The following is a 14,935-nucleotide window of genomic DNA, read 5'->3' as shown; positions in this document are numbered from 1 at the left end:
GAAGAAGCAGTGGATGGTGAAAAAGGGAGATTTATCCCCAATAAGAAACAAAGAAGGAAGAGAATGGGTCTTGTTGTCTTAGTGGTCTACTGACTAAAGAATTTTAGACCTGTGAGGTTCCATCTATACAGTTGGATTGGAAACTGTTGATAGAAAGTCAACCAAACCTATGAATAGTTACCATAATTCCAGCTTGAAAAAAAGACAGGATGCTCACTGTCTACCTAACCACTCAATAAAGCAGAGAAAGAAAAGATCAAACACAATCCACCCAATTGGTCCACAAGGCCCTTCAAAGCCCTTTTTGACTCAACTGAGTTTGCCAACACATGGCCCTTCTTGATCTCTCTTCCAGAAAATGTCAGCGTCAGCACTCAATTTTATGGCATAACAGCCATAACTTTCTTCTTATTGGGTCACTCCCACCCCAACCTAGTGTGGGAAGGAGGACACAAGATGTTCACAAGGGCACTGACTAGACAGTTTACACAGTGTACACCTGTACATCCACAACACAGGTATTCAGTATTCCATGTTTTTGTATTTGGCTTGCTAAAAAAAAATAACTCTTAGGTGGCTCTCCAGGGGAATAATTAGAAAGCCTCACCATTCCTGCTACAAGGACCTTCCCACTTTGAGCAGAAAAAACGACTAATGGAATTATGGTAAGTATCTAGGCCTTTTAGGTCATTTTTGTTGATGAGCTACAGGGGGTAGTGTTTAGCAAGGATGGGTCCCTAAGCAAAATTCCTTGACCCTTGACATGACCCTCCTTGATCTCTCTTCCATAAGTGAAGACCAATGATCCACTTTTGCAGTTTTGTGCCATTGCTGACCAGACTTGGTGCCACAAATCATCATGCTGCCCCCTAAACTTTTCAGGAATCTGTGTGGGTCCTGCTAATAGACAGCCAATTGAAGAAGCCCATGTCCCCAAGCAGTGAAGTGGCCACCCAAATAAAGACCTTCCCTCTTTGTGAAGAAGAAAGAATAATGGAGTCATGGTAAGTATCTTGGCCATTTACATATTTTTTGTTGCTGAGCTAAAGGGGGTGGGTGGAAAGTTTAACAAGAATGGGTCTCTGATCAACGTCAACTGACTCTTTGTTGCCCATTTCCCGGAAGTGGAGACCAGCGATCTGCTGCTGGAGTCCAGACCTCCTGACCTGTCTTGTTTGCCACCCCTCAAGCCATGGCATCATGGAGCCACTGCTAAATTCTTTGGGACCCTAAGGATCTAACTGATGGAGTCTTCAGAGAGCCAAAAGAAAGCATTACCAGAAGAATCTTCCCACAGTATGGAGGAAATGAAGACCTACGTGACTTCCATATGACCCCTGATTTAGGTAAGTAAAAGGGGCATTTAGCTATATATTCCTCTTATATAAAAAGCGATGCATTATTTGGAGGAGGGTCGGAATGCTTATTTGTAGAACATTCAGCTTTATCAAAGAAAACCCAAACCACCATATATTTCCATCAGTGCTGGTGTGCTGCAAGCTACGGTCCATACAAACACGGAGACTTTCTTCTTGTATTCCCTTTACAATGCACTCTGACACCGAAACTTTCCAAGTGAAACTTTTATAAAATCAAGAAAAAGAAAATCAACTTGTACTCGCCAAAATACAGCAAAGTGTGCGACATGAAAGGCATCAGATTTTCTGATCTTTATAAATAGGCGCCTTCATGCTTTCTTCACAAAGGAAAGTACAGGCGGAATGGAGCTCGCTAATGAGCGGCCATTTTTACTCTAATTACAGGAGGAAGGCTGGGAAATGTAATTTCCTGTTTTTCACTTCTTGGTTTCAATGGTTGCAAAAACAATCACTTTATATCAGCTCTATGAGTTACATTTCAATACCTTAACGTTGTGTTTTTCACAGGGTTCCATGGATTCCTAGGGTTCCTCAGGAAGTTGCTAGGGGTTCCTTGAGCAATGAGCAATTTGGACCTCCCGGGTCAGTTTAGGTGACCCCCATTGATCTTTTTGGTTATCTGTAAGGGTGACATTCTTCCCACTGGGCAGCAAAGTAAAAGATATCCTACCCACTGACCACCACACTAATATACTGGGTTCTGTGGATATAGTAATTATTGAAGGGGTTCCCTGAAGACCTGAAAATTATTTCAAAGGTTAGCCCAAGTGGAAATGGTGGAGAAACTCTGCCTTAAAGAGTAGGTGCACCCATTTCTTTGGGTTGATACTGGTGCCAGACATAGCCTAAAGGTGAGCCGAGGACTGCCCAGGCACCAAGATTTTAATGATTGTGTCACATCTGCTGCTAGGTTGCTGTTTAGGACTTGCGAGTGTAAATCTGGTTCACCCAGAGTGCCATTTTACACCAAAGACCTGTAAGTGCGCTTAAAATTCTGTTTAATAAAAGTGTATTTCATCGATGATGTATTTGCACATGAGGAATATTCATCCCATGTGTATGGCACTTCAAAAGCAGCAGAATTTCCTATTCCTAAAAGGATTTCAGAAAACTTGTGAGCCAGTGTGAAGTGTGATACACTTAAAAGCCACCAGAGGGCAATCTGTAAACAAGCCTCAGACAGATGCGTTGCGGTGCGACAAAATAACAATTTAGAGAGCGTCTATCATCCCCCTATATGATAAAAAGGAACTGCATTATGCACTGATTTATTTGTTATAATTACCAGCCTATAAAACACCTAATAAATAATAATGAATAAAACTACAATGAAAAATGAGGTGGTGGGAGACACAAAGAGGGGGCTGCAAGAGAGTTCCAAGGCCCAGACTCCATTTTTATCAGGGTTTATGCTGTTGGTACAACACCGGCAGAGGGTAAAGGCCAAGGCACCAGAGACTCCACCAATATGGTGCAGGAAGGTCAGCTGCTTGGGGGAAAATAGCTTTTCCTATAGAATGCCCACAGCTCAGATTATACAAAGCAATCCTCTGCTGCACCACACTGCTTGTAAACCTGCGCAGTGCTGCGAGATGAAAGATGAAGATGGCACCCATTACAGAATTGGAAAACATGAAATCGTATTTGTATTTTCTGACTGCATCTCTACAAAACTATTCTCTCACTAGAGACCCTTGGGGTCCAGGGGATCAAGTACTATAGAGCCACATGTGGCACTCAAGAAACATGTTTATATATACAGAAAGCAGTCTCATCCTTCTTTCCATATCCTGGACAAATAGGATTAAAAAGATATTGGTCTTTGCATTCCCAATAACAGTAGAGCCCCTTCCAGATTTCTGGTATTGTGAATATCACATAGATGGGTGTAAATATAACATTTGGTGGTAATTCTTTGCTTTTCCCACCAGGGACACAGTCACACCTAGGCTTCTCAATCACATCTCAATCTGACACCCCCCCATCACTCATGTTCTCTCTTTTATCGCTTCTCTCCCCTAAGTCATTATCACTCCGTGTCACCACCCCCTTAATATCACACCCGATGTTACTACCTACAGAACCCGAGAACAAAGGCATTCATCAAGCATCGAAATCAACCTGTGAGCTGGAAATACCATTGTGAAACATTACAGAAGATGTTTTATGATGTTTTTGTATACATTTTGTTGTATGTTTAGGACTTAAAATGGCAAAAGATAAAAATAAAATCTTGCATTTAATTGAAGTCAGCAGTATTTGCTAGGTGAAGCTCTGGGCCCTAGTTCACAGGCTAATCTTAACTGCTCTGCTGAGAAAAAAATGGTTCACAAGGCTCAATAGCTGAAGCTTACATTACGCATGCAGTTGAAGAAATGTAAACTTGTAAAAATATAATAATATTGATTCACTGCCACTGATAACTTCCCTATTGTTAGCAAGTTCTCTAAGACTGGATACTCTGGTCACATGATTCTGAAAGAAAGCAAGAAGTGTATAATAGGAAGAGAAAAACAAAACAAATAAAATCATCAGTTGCCACTGTCCACTCCCTTCACCACCCATGTACAGGTAATGACCCAGTCTGGTTGGCAAAATGGTGGCCTGGGGGCATATTCCCCTTTCTACCACATATCCTGCTTGGAAAAATTGATAATCCTTACCTTTAGGGCAACTTGTGTCTCTTCACAAACTTAAATTGATATTGTCAGGGTGTGTCAGATGTTTGTGACACCAATCACACACCATGGTTCCACCCTCTGACCCTTACCCCACTACAGATTACAGTGATGTAAGGGGTCAGCTGATCAAATCACATGGCATGCCAGGGGAAACAAGCATCCAACTGTATTATTTCAATTGAGTAAAGATAGAAGATGCGGCCAACTAGAGAGGTAAGTCTTTTATAGTGAAGAATTGTTTTAGGGTTTTTGAGGGGCTAGACAACAGTGGGCAAGCTGGTGAACTACAACTAACCCTGGAAAAAGCCCCTGCATAGTAAAGTGTTTAAAAAAATGACCCTGAACAGAGGGCTCAGTTTCACTTTTTAGAAATTATTTTGTTGGAAAGCTTTGTTTCTTTTTAATTTTTTGGTAATGAAAAATTGGCCTCCGTTGTACGGGAATGAGTAAGACATGCAGGAGACGTTATACTCAGAATTCCCTGGATTGCCCTTGCCAGCTGCCCGATATCCTGGCTGCAGTCGGATTTGGAAACATATACCGTACTTTTCCTTTTAGTAACACTGACTGGACCCCAAACACTGTCTAATTCGCTTTATCATGGTCACTGGATACTTGGCCTCTGATGTTGCTGCGATATTTGGATTACGGGGAATTGGAGCAGCAAACTGCTTCCTGATATCATCTAGTAAAAGACAATTACGCTGCTCTTCTAGTCTTCTGTGCACTATAAAGGTATATCTGAGAACATCGAGGAAAAGCACAAAATATAGCAAAAAAAAAAAAACATAAAGACTCCACAACCAAAGAGGTCAAAGAAATGTTATTTGTTCACCACATGATAGTGAGTGTGTATATACAAGATCTGCCTATTAACCACCTGGGCGTTACACCGATGTCTAGATTTCTGTACCAAAAGCGGTACACTGTTTTTCATGAAATTTTTTATGTCTGAACAAGGGTCTAGTAGATATCATGAATATAAAAAAAATATAAAAAAAGTTTAAAACACACAATCATGTAAAAAAAAAAAAAAAAATTTACTTTTAATAAAATTAAATACAAACACAAAAATCAGCCTAAACAAGAATACATAAATAAAACAAAAATACTGAAAATGCGATAATTCGGTATACTGTATAGTAATATATTTTTCTAAAACACCTCCCTAGTGTGGTAAATTTTAAAACAGAGTCCAACGTCACATACCTATAGACAAAACCACATAAATATATTTTGTATTATTTTGGATTGGATTGGATACAGGACTTTGTATTGAATCCAATACAAAATATTTGAATTTCAAGCTACGACCCCCATCGACGGGCGCACGCACTGACATCATCAGGACGCACTGACATCATCAGGAATCGCCAAGGGAAGCGTACGCGAACGCCGGGTATTGTAATTCTTTCCAAACTTCCATGCAAAAAGTCTTAAATTTTTTGCATGGAAATTTATTTTAGATTGTAGGCTATAATTCACCAAATTACTCAATAATTACTTATAATTCACAGAATTACAACGAATTACCGCATAAATCACCAAAATATGTCCAAAATTTTATAAATTTATTAATAAAATTTTTTTTTATAAAACATAAAAAAAAATCTTTAAAAAAAAAATAGTGTATAATGTAATGCATATGTACAGTAGCTTATATAATATATATAATACAATTATACAATTATAATACAATTATATATATATTATATAAAGATTTCTTTGTATTGGATTCAATACAGCTTTTTTGTATTGAGTTCAATACAAAAAGTGATTTGAATTTCCCGCCTCCCGCCCGCACCGACGCATGCAGCGACGTCACCGGCAAACCCCGGTGATCGTCACTGCACTCGCCGGAAGAACACAGAAGAGGAAGGACGTGTCCGGAGGAGCTGCGAGGACCGAGTGAGTATATTCTTACAATTGTAATCCGATTGTCATACAATGTATGACAATCGGATTACAATACAACGTTTGTTAACCACCTGAAAAAAGTACGGGTTTAACGCTTTTTGCAAGTGTTTTTACCCCGAACCAAGGTCAGGTTTACCGGCCAGGTGGTTAAATATTGAGACTGATATGATAACTGACTTTTTGTATTTCTATGACAATTCTAATGTTTGCCCCTTCAATATTCTCTCCATTCACAATGAAGCACCGATGTCGGCTTGTTTCCCACTGTTGGAAGGTGTGGAGCCGATCAGTTTCTGATGTTTTTTTCTTTCCTGCATCCATTGACTGAAAGCGTGTTCCTTAATTTACTGATTTAGGCAAAAGGAAAAAGCACCAAGGTGCCAAATCCGGTGAAAATGGAGGATGTTCTAGCGTATTAATGTGTTTGTCGGTCACAGAAAGTGCTGTGTGAGAAGGAGCATTGTCCTGATGAAGAATGAAACCATTTCCCACATTTCTGCCATCTTTTCCTTTCTCTCAGCTTTGTCTTCCTTATAATAATGTTGGGTCACTGTTGTGTCTTCTGGAACCCATTCTGCCAAAATGACGCCTTCATGTCACAAAACACGATAACATGGCTGTGAATTTGGACTTTTTTGGTTCTTGGTGATGAAGGTGTTTCCGGTGACTGTGGTTTGGTTTCAGGATCATACAGGAAGACCGGGGTTTCGGCACCAAGTGATGAATTTATGGAAAAGGTTTGGCTACACATCAAATTGATGCAGAATCTCAGCACAAATTTCCTTGTGACTCTGTTTTTGTTCTGGTGGGAAATTTTACTAAAAATTTGATGCTCTTCTCAACTTTTATACTTCTCATAAATTCAGCACATGAGGGGAAACACAACGGCATTAATAGGTGACAACAAATAAATGGCAGAGAGTGCCGGCGTTTGTCCTGTGTGTTGGGAGAAGTTTACACATTCATTGCAAGAGATCAGAATCATCTCAATGGGGGGTTTTGGGGGTCTGAAAAATCCCCCATCTTCAGTGTATATCTGCGTATTTCAAAAGATATACAGGCAACAAGATTGAAATTACTGTGCATAAAAAGTGAATAGATGTCGCCCAGACATTTCTCAATTACACTATTTTCAAATTTTGGATACCAAAATGTGATGCCAGTTATAGCTAATCATCTAGGGCAGCATGGTGGTTCAGGGGTTAGCACTCTTTCTTCTCTGGCCTTTGCAGCACTAGGTCCTAGGTTTGAATCTTGGCCTGTACACTATCTGCATGGAGTTTGCAGATTCTCCCTGTGTCTGCGTGGGTTTCCTCCCAAATCCCAAAAACATGCACTGAGGTTAATTAGCTTCTTCCCAAAATTGACCCCAGACTACAATAATGACATATGACTGAGGTAGGGACATTAGATTGTGAGCTCCTTTGAGGGACAGTTAGTGACACAACTATGGACTTTGTACAGCACTGTGTAATATGATGGCGCTATATAAATACTGTGTAATAATAATAATCTAATACAAAGTTTTAATCAGGGTTCCTTTAGAGATTGCCAGGGATCCCTAGGGCCCAACACTAAACACTGACTACACCACCCCAGCTCTGGAAAAGAAGACTTATCACAAAAATGCTTACTTTACATAAAGGGGTAGATAAGCCTTTTACATAAAAGAGAAATTATCATTTTTTTTAACAAAAAGGGGGAAGACAATGCCTTCTCTCTATATCGCCTTCATGGTAAAGAGTGAACAGGAGTGCAGCACCTCCTGGGATACCTAGATCACTTATCCCAGGAGGCTTACAAATGCTCCACATTCCCAGGATCAGGGCTTTTTACTGCACTGGGAATAATATTGGTGATCTCACACATGTGCAGTTAGATTGGCACTCTTTTTTGCCCCCCCCCATTTATTGCAATCTCGCGCCTGCACAGTGACAGATCACGTGACAAAGATGGCGGCACCTAGCGATTCCCTTATGCCAGGACGGGGCGGGACCCAATTGAGGAGAGCTCCGGAGGGATCTGCATAGGCAAAGGTAAGTAGCCTTCGGAAGCAGTGAATACTGAGAACTAAACTCCAACAATAGACACTTTTTGGCAACACTGGGCATGGAGTACTCTTCGGGAAAATTGAACATGGAGGATGCTTCAAACACACTGGAACGGAAGCGTTAGAAAGTTATGGACATAGCAAGGTTACAACAGAACATAATAATAATAATACAAAACACCAGCAGTAGATCTCTGGTATATTCAATTATTTACCGAACAATTTTTTTTTGGTAACTTTTTTTGTTCTGGCACAATTTTTACCCCAATAAGGGGCAACTTTTTTTGCAAACTGCAGCCTCACACAGGCTAATTTACCTTACATATGTTGTAGGTAATATATATTACTATTGCTCCAAATGCCTCTGAAAGATTTCTTAGGACTATATCTCTCTGATTCACCTGCAGCAGTAATATCAAGCATAGGTGCCCGTGGTCAATCATTGTTTTAGCCAAAGACAGAAATGCCTAAATGATGATGGCCCAATGAAAATGTTTGGAGTATTTGGCCGTCTTATCCATGTTCCATATTGCCATGGATGTTCCAACCAACTCCATCAACATCCAGAACAATAATGATGAAGCGTGTCATTTCACTTGCTCCTTGTATACAGTTTACTGTAGTATTGAACGCTATAAATCAGATGTCACATCAATGTCTACAGGGTGAGGGTTTCCAATTCTTGCCAAGACCTCTGTACAACGTATTTTAAGTGTTTCTTAAGCCAACCCATTGGATCAAGTAGCAAATAACTGGATCTTCTCCTCTTGCCATTGTGACATAACTGAAATTGGTACAGGAAGTGAAGGGAAATTTGTCGCTCAGGATTTGGGGAATAAATTGCAATCTATTCCCTACTTTATAACTAAATAAAATATTCTGTCTAGAGATATAGCTTACACTGATTACATTTTCGTTGGAGAAAGGGAAGCTTAGCTTTTGGGGTGTACCCTGGGCAAGCCAGCAAATGTATCTGTCCAGGGGGTACAATAGGCGCCATATAATTCATAGCGATGTGTATTATCCTGTCACCCTTACCTTCTGGTATTCCTCTTTGGATTTCAAGGCAGCTTCCAACTGCTCCTTGTTGTAGGTGTAGATTGCAGAACGATACATTGTTCCAACATCATTACCCTGACGCATCCCTGAAACAAATAAAACAAAGGATTAAAACGCCACCAAAAAAATATCCATTTACCTATCAAGTGTAAATATATGTGTTGCAATACTTATTATTATTATTCTGCAATTATTATCCAGCAGCACTAGGCACTGATTATTCTACAGAAGCACTGGGCACTGATTATTCTACAGAAGCACTGGGCACTGAGTATTTATCAGCAGCACTGGGCAATGATTATTCTAAAGCAACAATGAGTTTACGTCAGCAGTACTGGGCACTAAATATTCTTCAGTGGAATTAGACTTTAATTATTATTTAGCACAACTAAGCACTGAGAATACTTCAGCTGCACTGGGCACTTCAGCAGCATTAGGCAATGTGCTGAGTGTGTTAGAGTGCCCCCATAAGTCTTCTTGTAGCACTGCAGTGTCACCCCCTCTTCCCCTGACCTAGAAATCGCCCTGTACCCCATGAGGACACTTACCTTTAACCCTAATGAAACCCTTTCAATAAAATCATCATCATGTTTAGGTATTCTCCTAATCCTCTCTTTATCCTCAGTGTGGCCATAAAGAGATTAGGGCAATGAGTTTATCTGCCTCCAGTATTGGGTTGAGGAGCTACCTTTTATAGTAGTCAAAATGTTTAAATAGGATAAAGAGAAGAATGAGTAACTGTATTGGTCTGTAACCCGTCGTGTTTCGCCTCGCTGGGCTTCTTCAGGGGAAAGAAGACTAGTGAGGCGAAGTGTGTCGGGTTTGCAGACTAATACGGTTGGACTATAGCTGGAACTATATGTCTTCCTTATAAGGAAGTGATATTCTTCTGTGAGCAGTGCTCTTTTTTTCAACCAATAGGATTCGCCCTACAGTAAGCAGCATGCCCTTATAAGGAAGTGAAACACAGCTGTGAGCAGTGTGCTTTTTTTCAACCAATAGGATTCGCCCCACACTAAGCAGCATGCCCTTGTAGGGAAATTGCAGCAGCCGTGCACTATATAAGGAGGCGCCAGCCAGCTCAGCTCACATTTCTGCTGAGACTTTGTCGTTGCCATTGCGTTTATTGAATCTCTTACGGATCTACGACCTTTGAATTTATTTTTGGATTCGATTTTGCTTTATGACTTGGATTTGACCTAAGGATTTTGAGTTTGGTTTAAGATTTTGTACCATGAATTTGTTTCTCAAACTGTTTAGCACATGCTTTGGGTGGCTTTGTGTGCCCATTATAACTGTGGTACCACTTCAATGCAGCCCTTTCGTGGTGTGCGTGGATTACCTGTACTCCGCACTCTTGGCACCATGCTCACCTGAAATCATCAGATCAAGATGCCCAGATGGGAGCTCCAAGGGAAGGTCAATAGCCTCCTAAAAGATTTGAAAGGTTTCTGGTATCGGCCATACAGAAAAGAAGCCATCTATGATTTTTTTGCCATCGCCTACATCGCGGCACTCCTGGGTAATGCCAAGGAGCACAAGCTTTTATTGTGCAAAATGATTGGCCTGCTTCATACAAAGGACATCTTTAATTCTGCTCTGACCTGCATACGGCATTCACTGGATAAATATCCAGAACTGGAGGATGAGATAAAGAAGAGCTTACAAGGTGGAAGAACAGGAAGCTTCATAATGCTAGACAGGACCCCGACATATCACCAGCGGCAGAGACTATATCAGATCCTTCCACATTTCTGCAACTTCCAAGATAAAATCACTGCTATGCAGAAAACCGAAGATGTCCCAGGCAAGGACAGAATACCTGGACCGCCTCCACCGAATACTAGAAAGAAATGATCTATCTTTATTTTTGCTAACCTGCGATCTTATATTGCATTTGAAAGTGAAGAAAGGATCCAATTTACCTGAATAGGAGAAAAGACTGAGGGACAAGATTCTATGCAGGTCATCGTAGCTCCACATAAAACTAATATGCCGGTCATAGTAGTCCTACATAAAACTACTATGAGGGTCATGGTAGCCCTATGTGAAACTACTATGCAGGGCATAGTAGCTCCACATAAATCTACTTGGCAGGTCATGGAAGCTCCACGTGAAACTACTATGCAACTCATAGTATCCCCACATAAAACTACTATGAAGGTCATAGTAGCCCAATATGAAACTACCATGACGGTCATAGTAGCCCAATATGAAACTACCATGACGGTCATAGCAGCCCAATATGAAACTACCATGACGGTCATAGTAGCCCCACATAAACTACTATGCAGGTCAAAGTAGCCCAATGTGAAACTACTATGCAGGTTATAGTAGCCCCACATAAAACTACTATGCAACTCATAGTATCCCTACATAAAACTTCTATGAAGGTCATAGTAGTCCAATATGAAACTACAATGCAGGTCATTGTAGCCCCACATAAAACTACTATGCAACTCATAGTATCCCCACATAAACTACTATGCAACTCATAGTATCCCCACATAAACTACTATGCAGGTCAAAGTAGCCCCACAAAAAACTAATATGCAGGTCATAGTAGCCCCACAAAAACTACTATGCAGGTCATAGTAGCCCCAAATAAACTGCTATGCAGGTCATAGTAGCCCCACATAAACTGCTATGCAGGTCATAGTAGCGGGCAACAGGGTGGCTCGGTGGTTAGCACTCCAGCCATTGCAGCGCAGGGTCCCAGGTTAGAATCTCTGCATGGAGTTTGCAGGTTCTCCCTGTGTCTGCGTGGGTTTCCTCCGGCTACTCTGATTTCCTCCCATATTCCAAAAACATGCAGTGAGGTTAATTGGCTTCCCCCTAAAAATTGACCTTAGACTACAATATTGCTATATGACTATGGTAGGGACATTATATTTGTTAATGACCATTAGTGATATGACTATGGACTTTGTACAGCACTGCGTAATATGATGGCGTATATAAATACTGTGTAATAACATAAATAAATAGTAGACCCACATAAAACTACTGTGCAGGTCTAATTAGCTCCACACAAAGCCCTAATCCCCTAAAATAAAATCCTCGTGAGTATAGTGGTGATTATCCCCGCCTGTCATGCGGGAGACCGGGGTTCGATTCCTCGACGGGGACATGTATCACTGAGACTGCACAGCTGACGGGAGCTGTGCTGCAGCTGATGAAACGAATGGTTCCTGAGCAATCCCATGCTACCATTGGCTGCTGGGTCCCTATAGCCTCTCCACTATCAGATCACAGTGCCTGTTGCAGTGTTTAGCTGGGCTAATCTGTTTATTATATGAGGGGTGTGCCTCCCTACAATGGTAGGTAACCCTTTTTAATCCCTACCCCTCCCCCCAGTCTATCCCCCCTAGTATATACAGGATTCTGGAGGTCACCCCTGGTCGTCTTTAGAACCCCCTAGAGGGCCATTCACATTCAAACATTTATTAAACGTGTTCCTCAGCTGAGTGCAGCAATTCTAAAGCAGCACTAAGTTTAGTGCAGCAGAACTGGGAACTAAGAATTCTACAGCAGCATTGGGCTGAGTGTTTTACAACAGCAATAAGCACTTCTTCAGCCGCCCAGGCCTGTCAGTGGGGGTCTATACTGAGGCCTGTCACTGGGGGTCTGTGCCAAAGTCTGTCACTGGGGATCTTTACCGAGGTCTGTCACTGGGGTCTGTACTGAGGTCTGTCACTGGGGGTCTGTCAATGGGGGTCTGTCACTGGAGGTCTGTAATGAGATCTGTCTCTGGGGGTCTTTACTAAGGTTTGTCGCTGTTGGTCTATACTGAGTTATGTACCTAAGTATCTGTATAGAGTAGTGTCACTGGGGGTGTCTGCACTGGGCCTTTGTAGCTGGGGACTGCATTTAGAGTGTTACTGAGGCCTATTTTTTTCACTGAGAAGAGGGCACCTTCCCAATGTCTGGGATATGTCCCGCATAATAATGTTTTGGTGGTGGTGATGGGATTGTAATAACCATTAGATTTAAGAGAAGCGCTCCTGATATAAAGAAGCTTGTCCATAAATGATACTTGGTCAAAAAGAGCACTGGGCTCAATAGATCTGTAGCTAGAAGACCATCAATGGGGGTGCAGAGCGTGCCCTATGCAACCCTATATTTTTGCATTAATTACACAGCTGAAAGCAGGCTAAGTACATAGTGTGATAGAATATTGGAAACCTGGACATATCAGTGTTTTGTAATAGCTGTAAGGGTTATATTAAGTGGTGAGACTCCCTGCTGCTTTACTAATATGAGGGCCAAAACAAGATCACCGCAGGGCTAACATACACTAAACACACCAAAGGCGAGACTGTCCAACGGCTTACCGAATCCAACAGATGGCTGCACGCTATGCCTGGAGACCCTGCAGTCTGTAGATACGTATAAATACAAACCATTGTGTATACAAAGTGTTTCAGCTATTCACTGCTAATGTATCATAGTAAAATGTTGCTGAAACGGCTTAGAAGGGGGAAGCTGGACTTTATTTTTTTAAATTTGTTTGTCAATTTTAAAGGACCCTATCCACAGTGTGACAACCCTGCTGTGTAATTTGACTGCAGAATGAATAGTGTTGTCCCCCTGTTACCGGATGTGGAAAAAAACCTAACTTATGGCAGGATCAACAGGTTTTATCAGGCACATCACAGCTAGTGAAAGGGTCTGGCAGGGTGCTGTATATAGCTTCCTGATTACACAGCACCATGCCCCCTCTGAGTACTGGGTTTACACATGGGAGGGATTATGCAAATATAGGAGGGATTATGCAAATATGAAAAATATGAATAATATGCAGTTTGGAGGGGCAGATGTAATGAAGAGTAAACTGGAGGGCAGATTTATTAAAGGGGAGGCTGAAGGGTAGATTTACTAACAATGTAGAGGTTACCAACTGACCTGCTCAGAAAACAAAGTCATACTTTGGGGCAGGAAATATATGAACAGGGAAGGAGACAATTCTAAGAGTTCACAGAAGCCACCAAAAGAACTTTTTTTGGCTGGGGATTGTGTTTAGCGGAAGCCTGGACTGTGATAAATCTCCTTCATTATGATGGAATAATGTACAGAAAATCAGTAACGCCAGATTATTAGGCCATAAAAGCGGCGGTGCTCAGGCGGTACAGGAGCTGTCTATACAGAGGACATTGTAAATCTCCGGAACATCAATGGAGCTATTCCTGTCCCTCACCTCTCCCTCCGTACATAAAGATTAAGGTGCTTTATAATTAATTCCTTTAAAATGAACAGCAGTGTACATTCCTCTGCAGATGATGATGAATGAAGCCGACACACAGAGACTGGCAATAATAAAGATACCAGGGGATAGAATATATAATAGAGAAGAATGGTCTATGACTACAAATCCCAGCATCCCCCCGTATCAGTTTAAAAGTCAAAACCAGTTTATTAGGAGGGTTACAGTTTGACCAGATTTATGGCTGATTTTCCCGCAGGGCCGCTTGGGCCATGACAACATCTCTCTGTGGAACTGGAACCTACTGGGAATCACAAAATGAAAATGATTTCACAGATTTTACTCTCAATCCATCTCTCTTCCTAGCTATACTTTTCTCTCTCCCCTCTTCCTCTCTCTCTCCTTCCCTTTCTGTCTCCATTCATCCATTTCTCTCTCCCCTCTCCATCCTTCTCTCTATCCCCTTCCATCTCAATCCATCCATCTCTCTCTATACTTTTATCTCTTCCCTCTTCCCCTCTCTCTCTGTCTCCATCCATCCCTCACTTCCCTCTCCATCCTTCTCTCTCTCCCCTATTCCTCTCTCTCCTTCCCTCTTCCCTCCATCCATCCCTTTCTCTCCTCTCTATATGTTTCTCTCTCTCCT

General features: G+C 41.5%; 1 protein-coding gene across 1 annotated transcript in view; it reads right to left on the bottom strand.

The window, feature by feature from the left end:
- LOC140327973 (mitochondrial peptide methionine sulfoxide reductase-like) overlaps positions 1–14,935 on the bottom strand; it is a gene marked incomplete in the record, with an annotated part of 176,562 nt that overhangs the window by 36,924 nt on the left and 124,703 nt on the right. The window contains 1 exon segment of the mRNA XM_072407230.1: positions 9,066–9,172. Within this exon segment, the coding sequence (XP_072263331.1) occupies positions 9,066–9,172 (107 nt within the window).

Source organism: Pyxicephalus adspersus, chromosome 4 (genome assembly GCF_032062135.1).
Source record: "Pyxicephalus adspersus chromosome 4, UCB_Pads_2.0, whole genome shotgun sequence".
In the NCBI taxonomy this organism is placed as follows: domain Eukaryota; kingdom Metazoa; phylum Chordata; class Amphibia; order Anura; family Pyxicephalidae; genus Pyxicephalus; species Pyxicephalus adspersus.
This window is presented reverse-complemented; position numbering and strand designations above follow the sequence as displayed.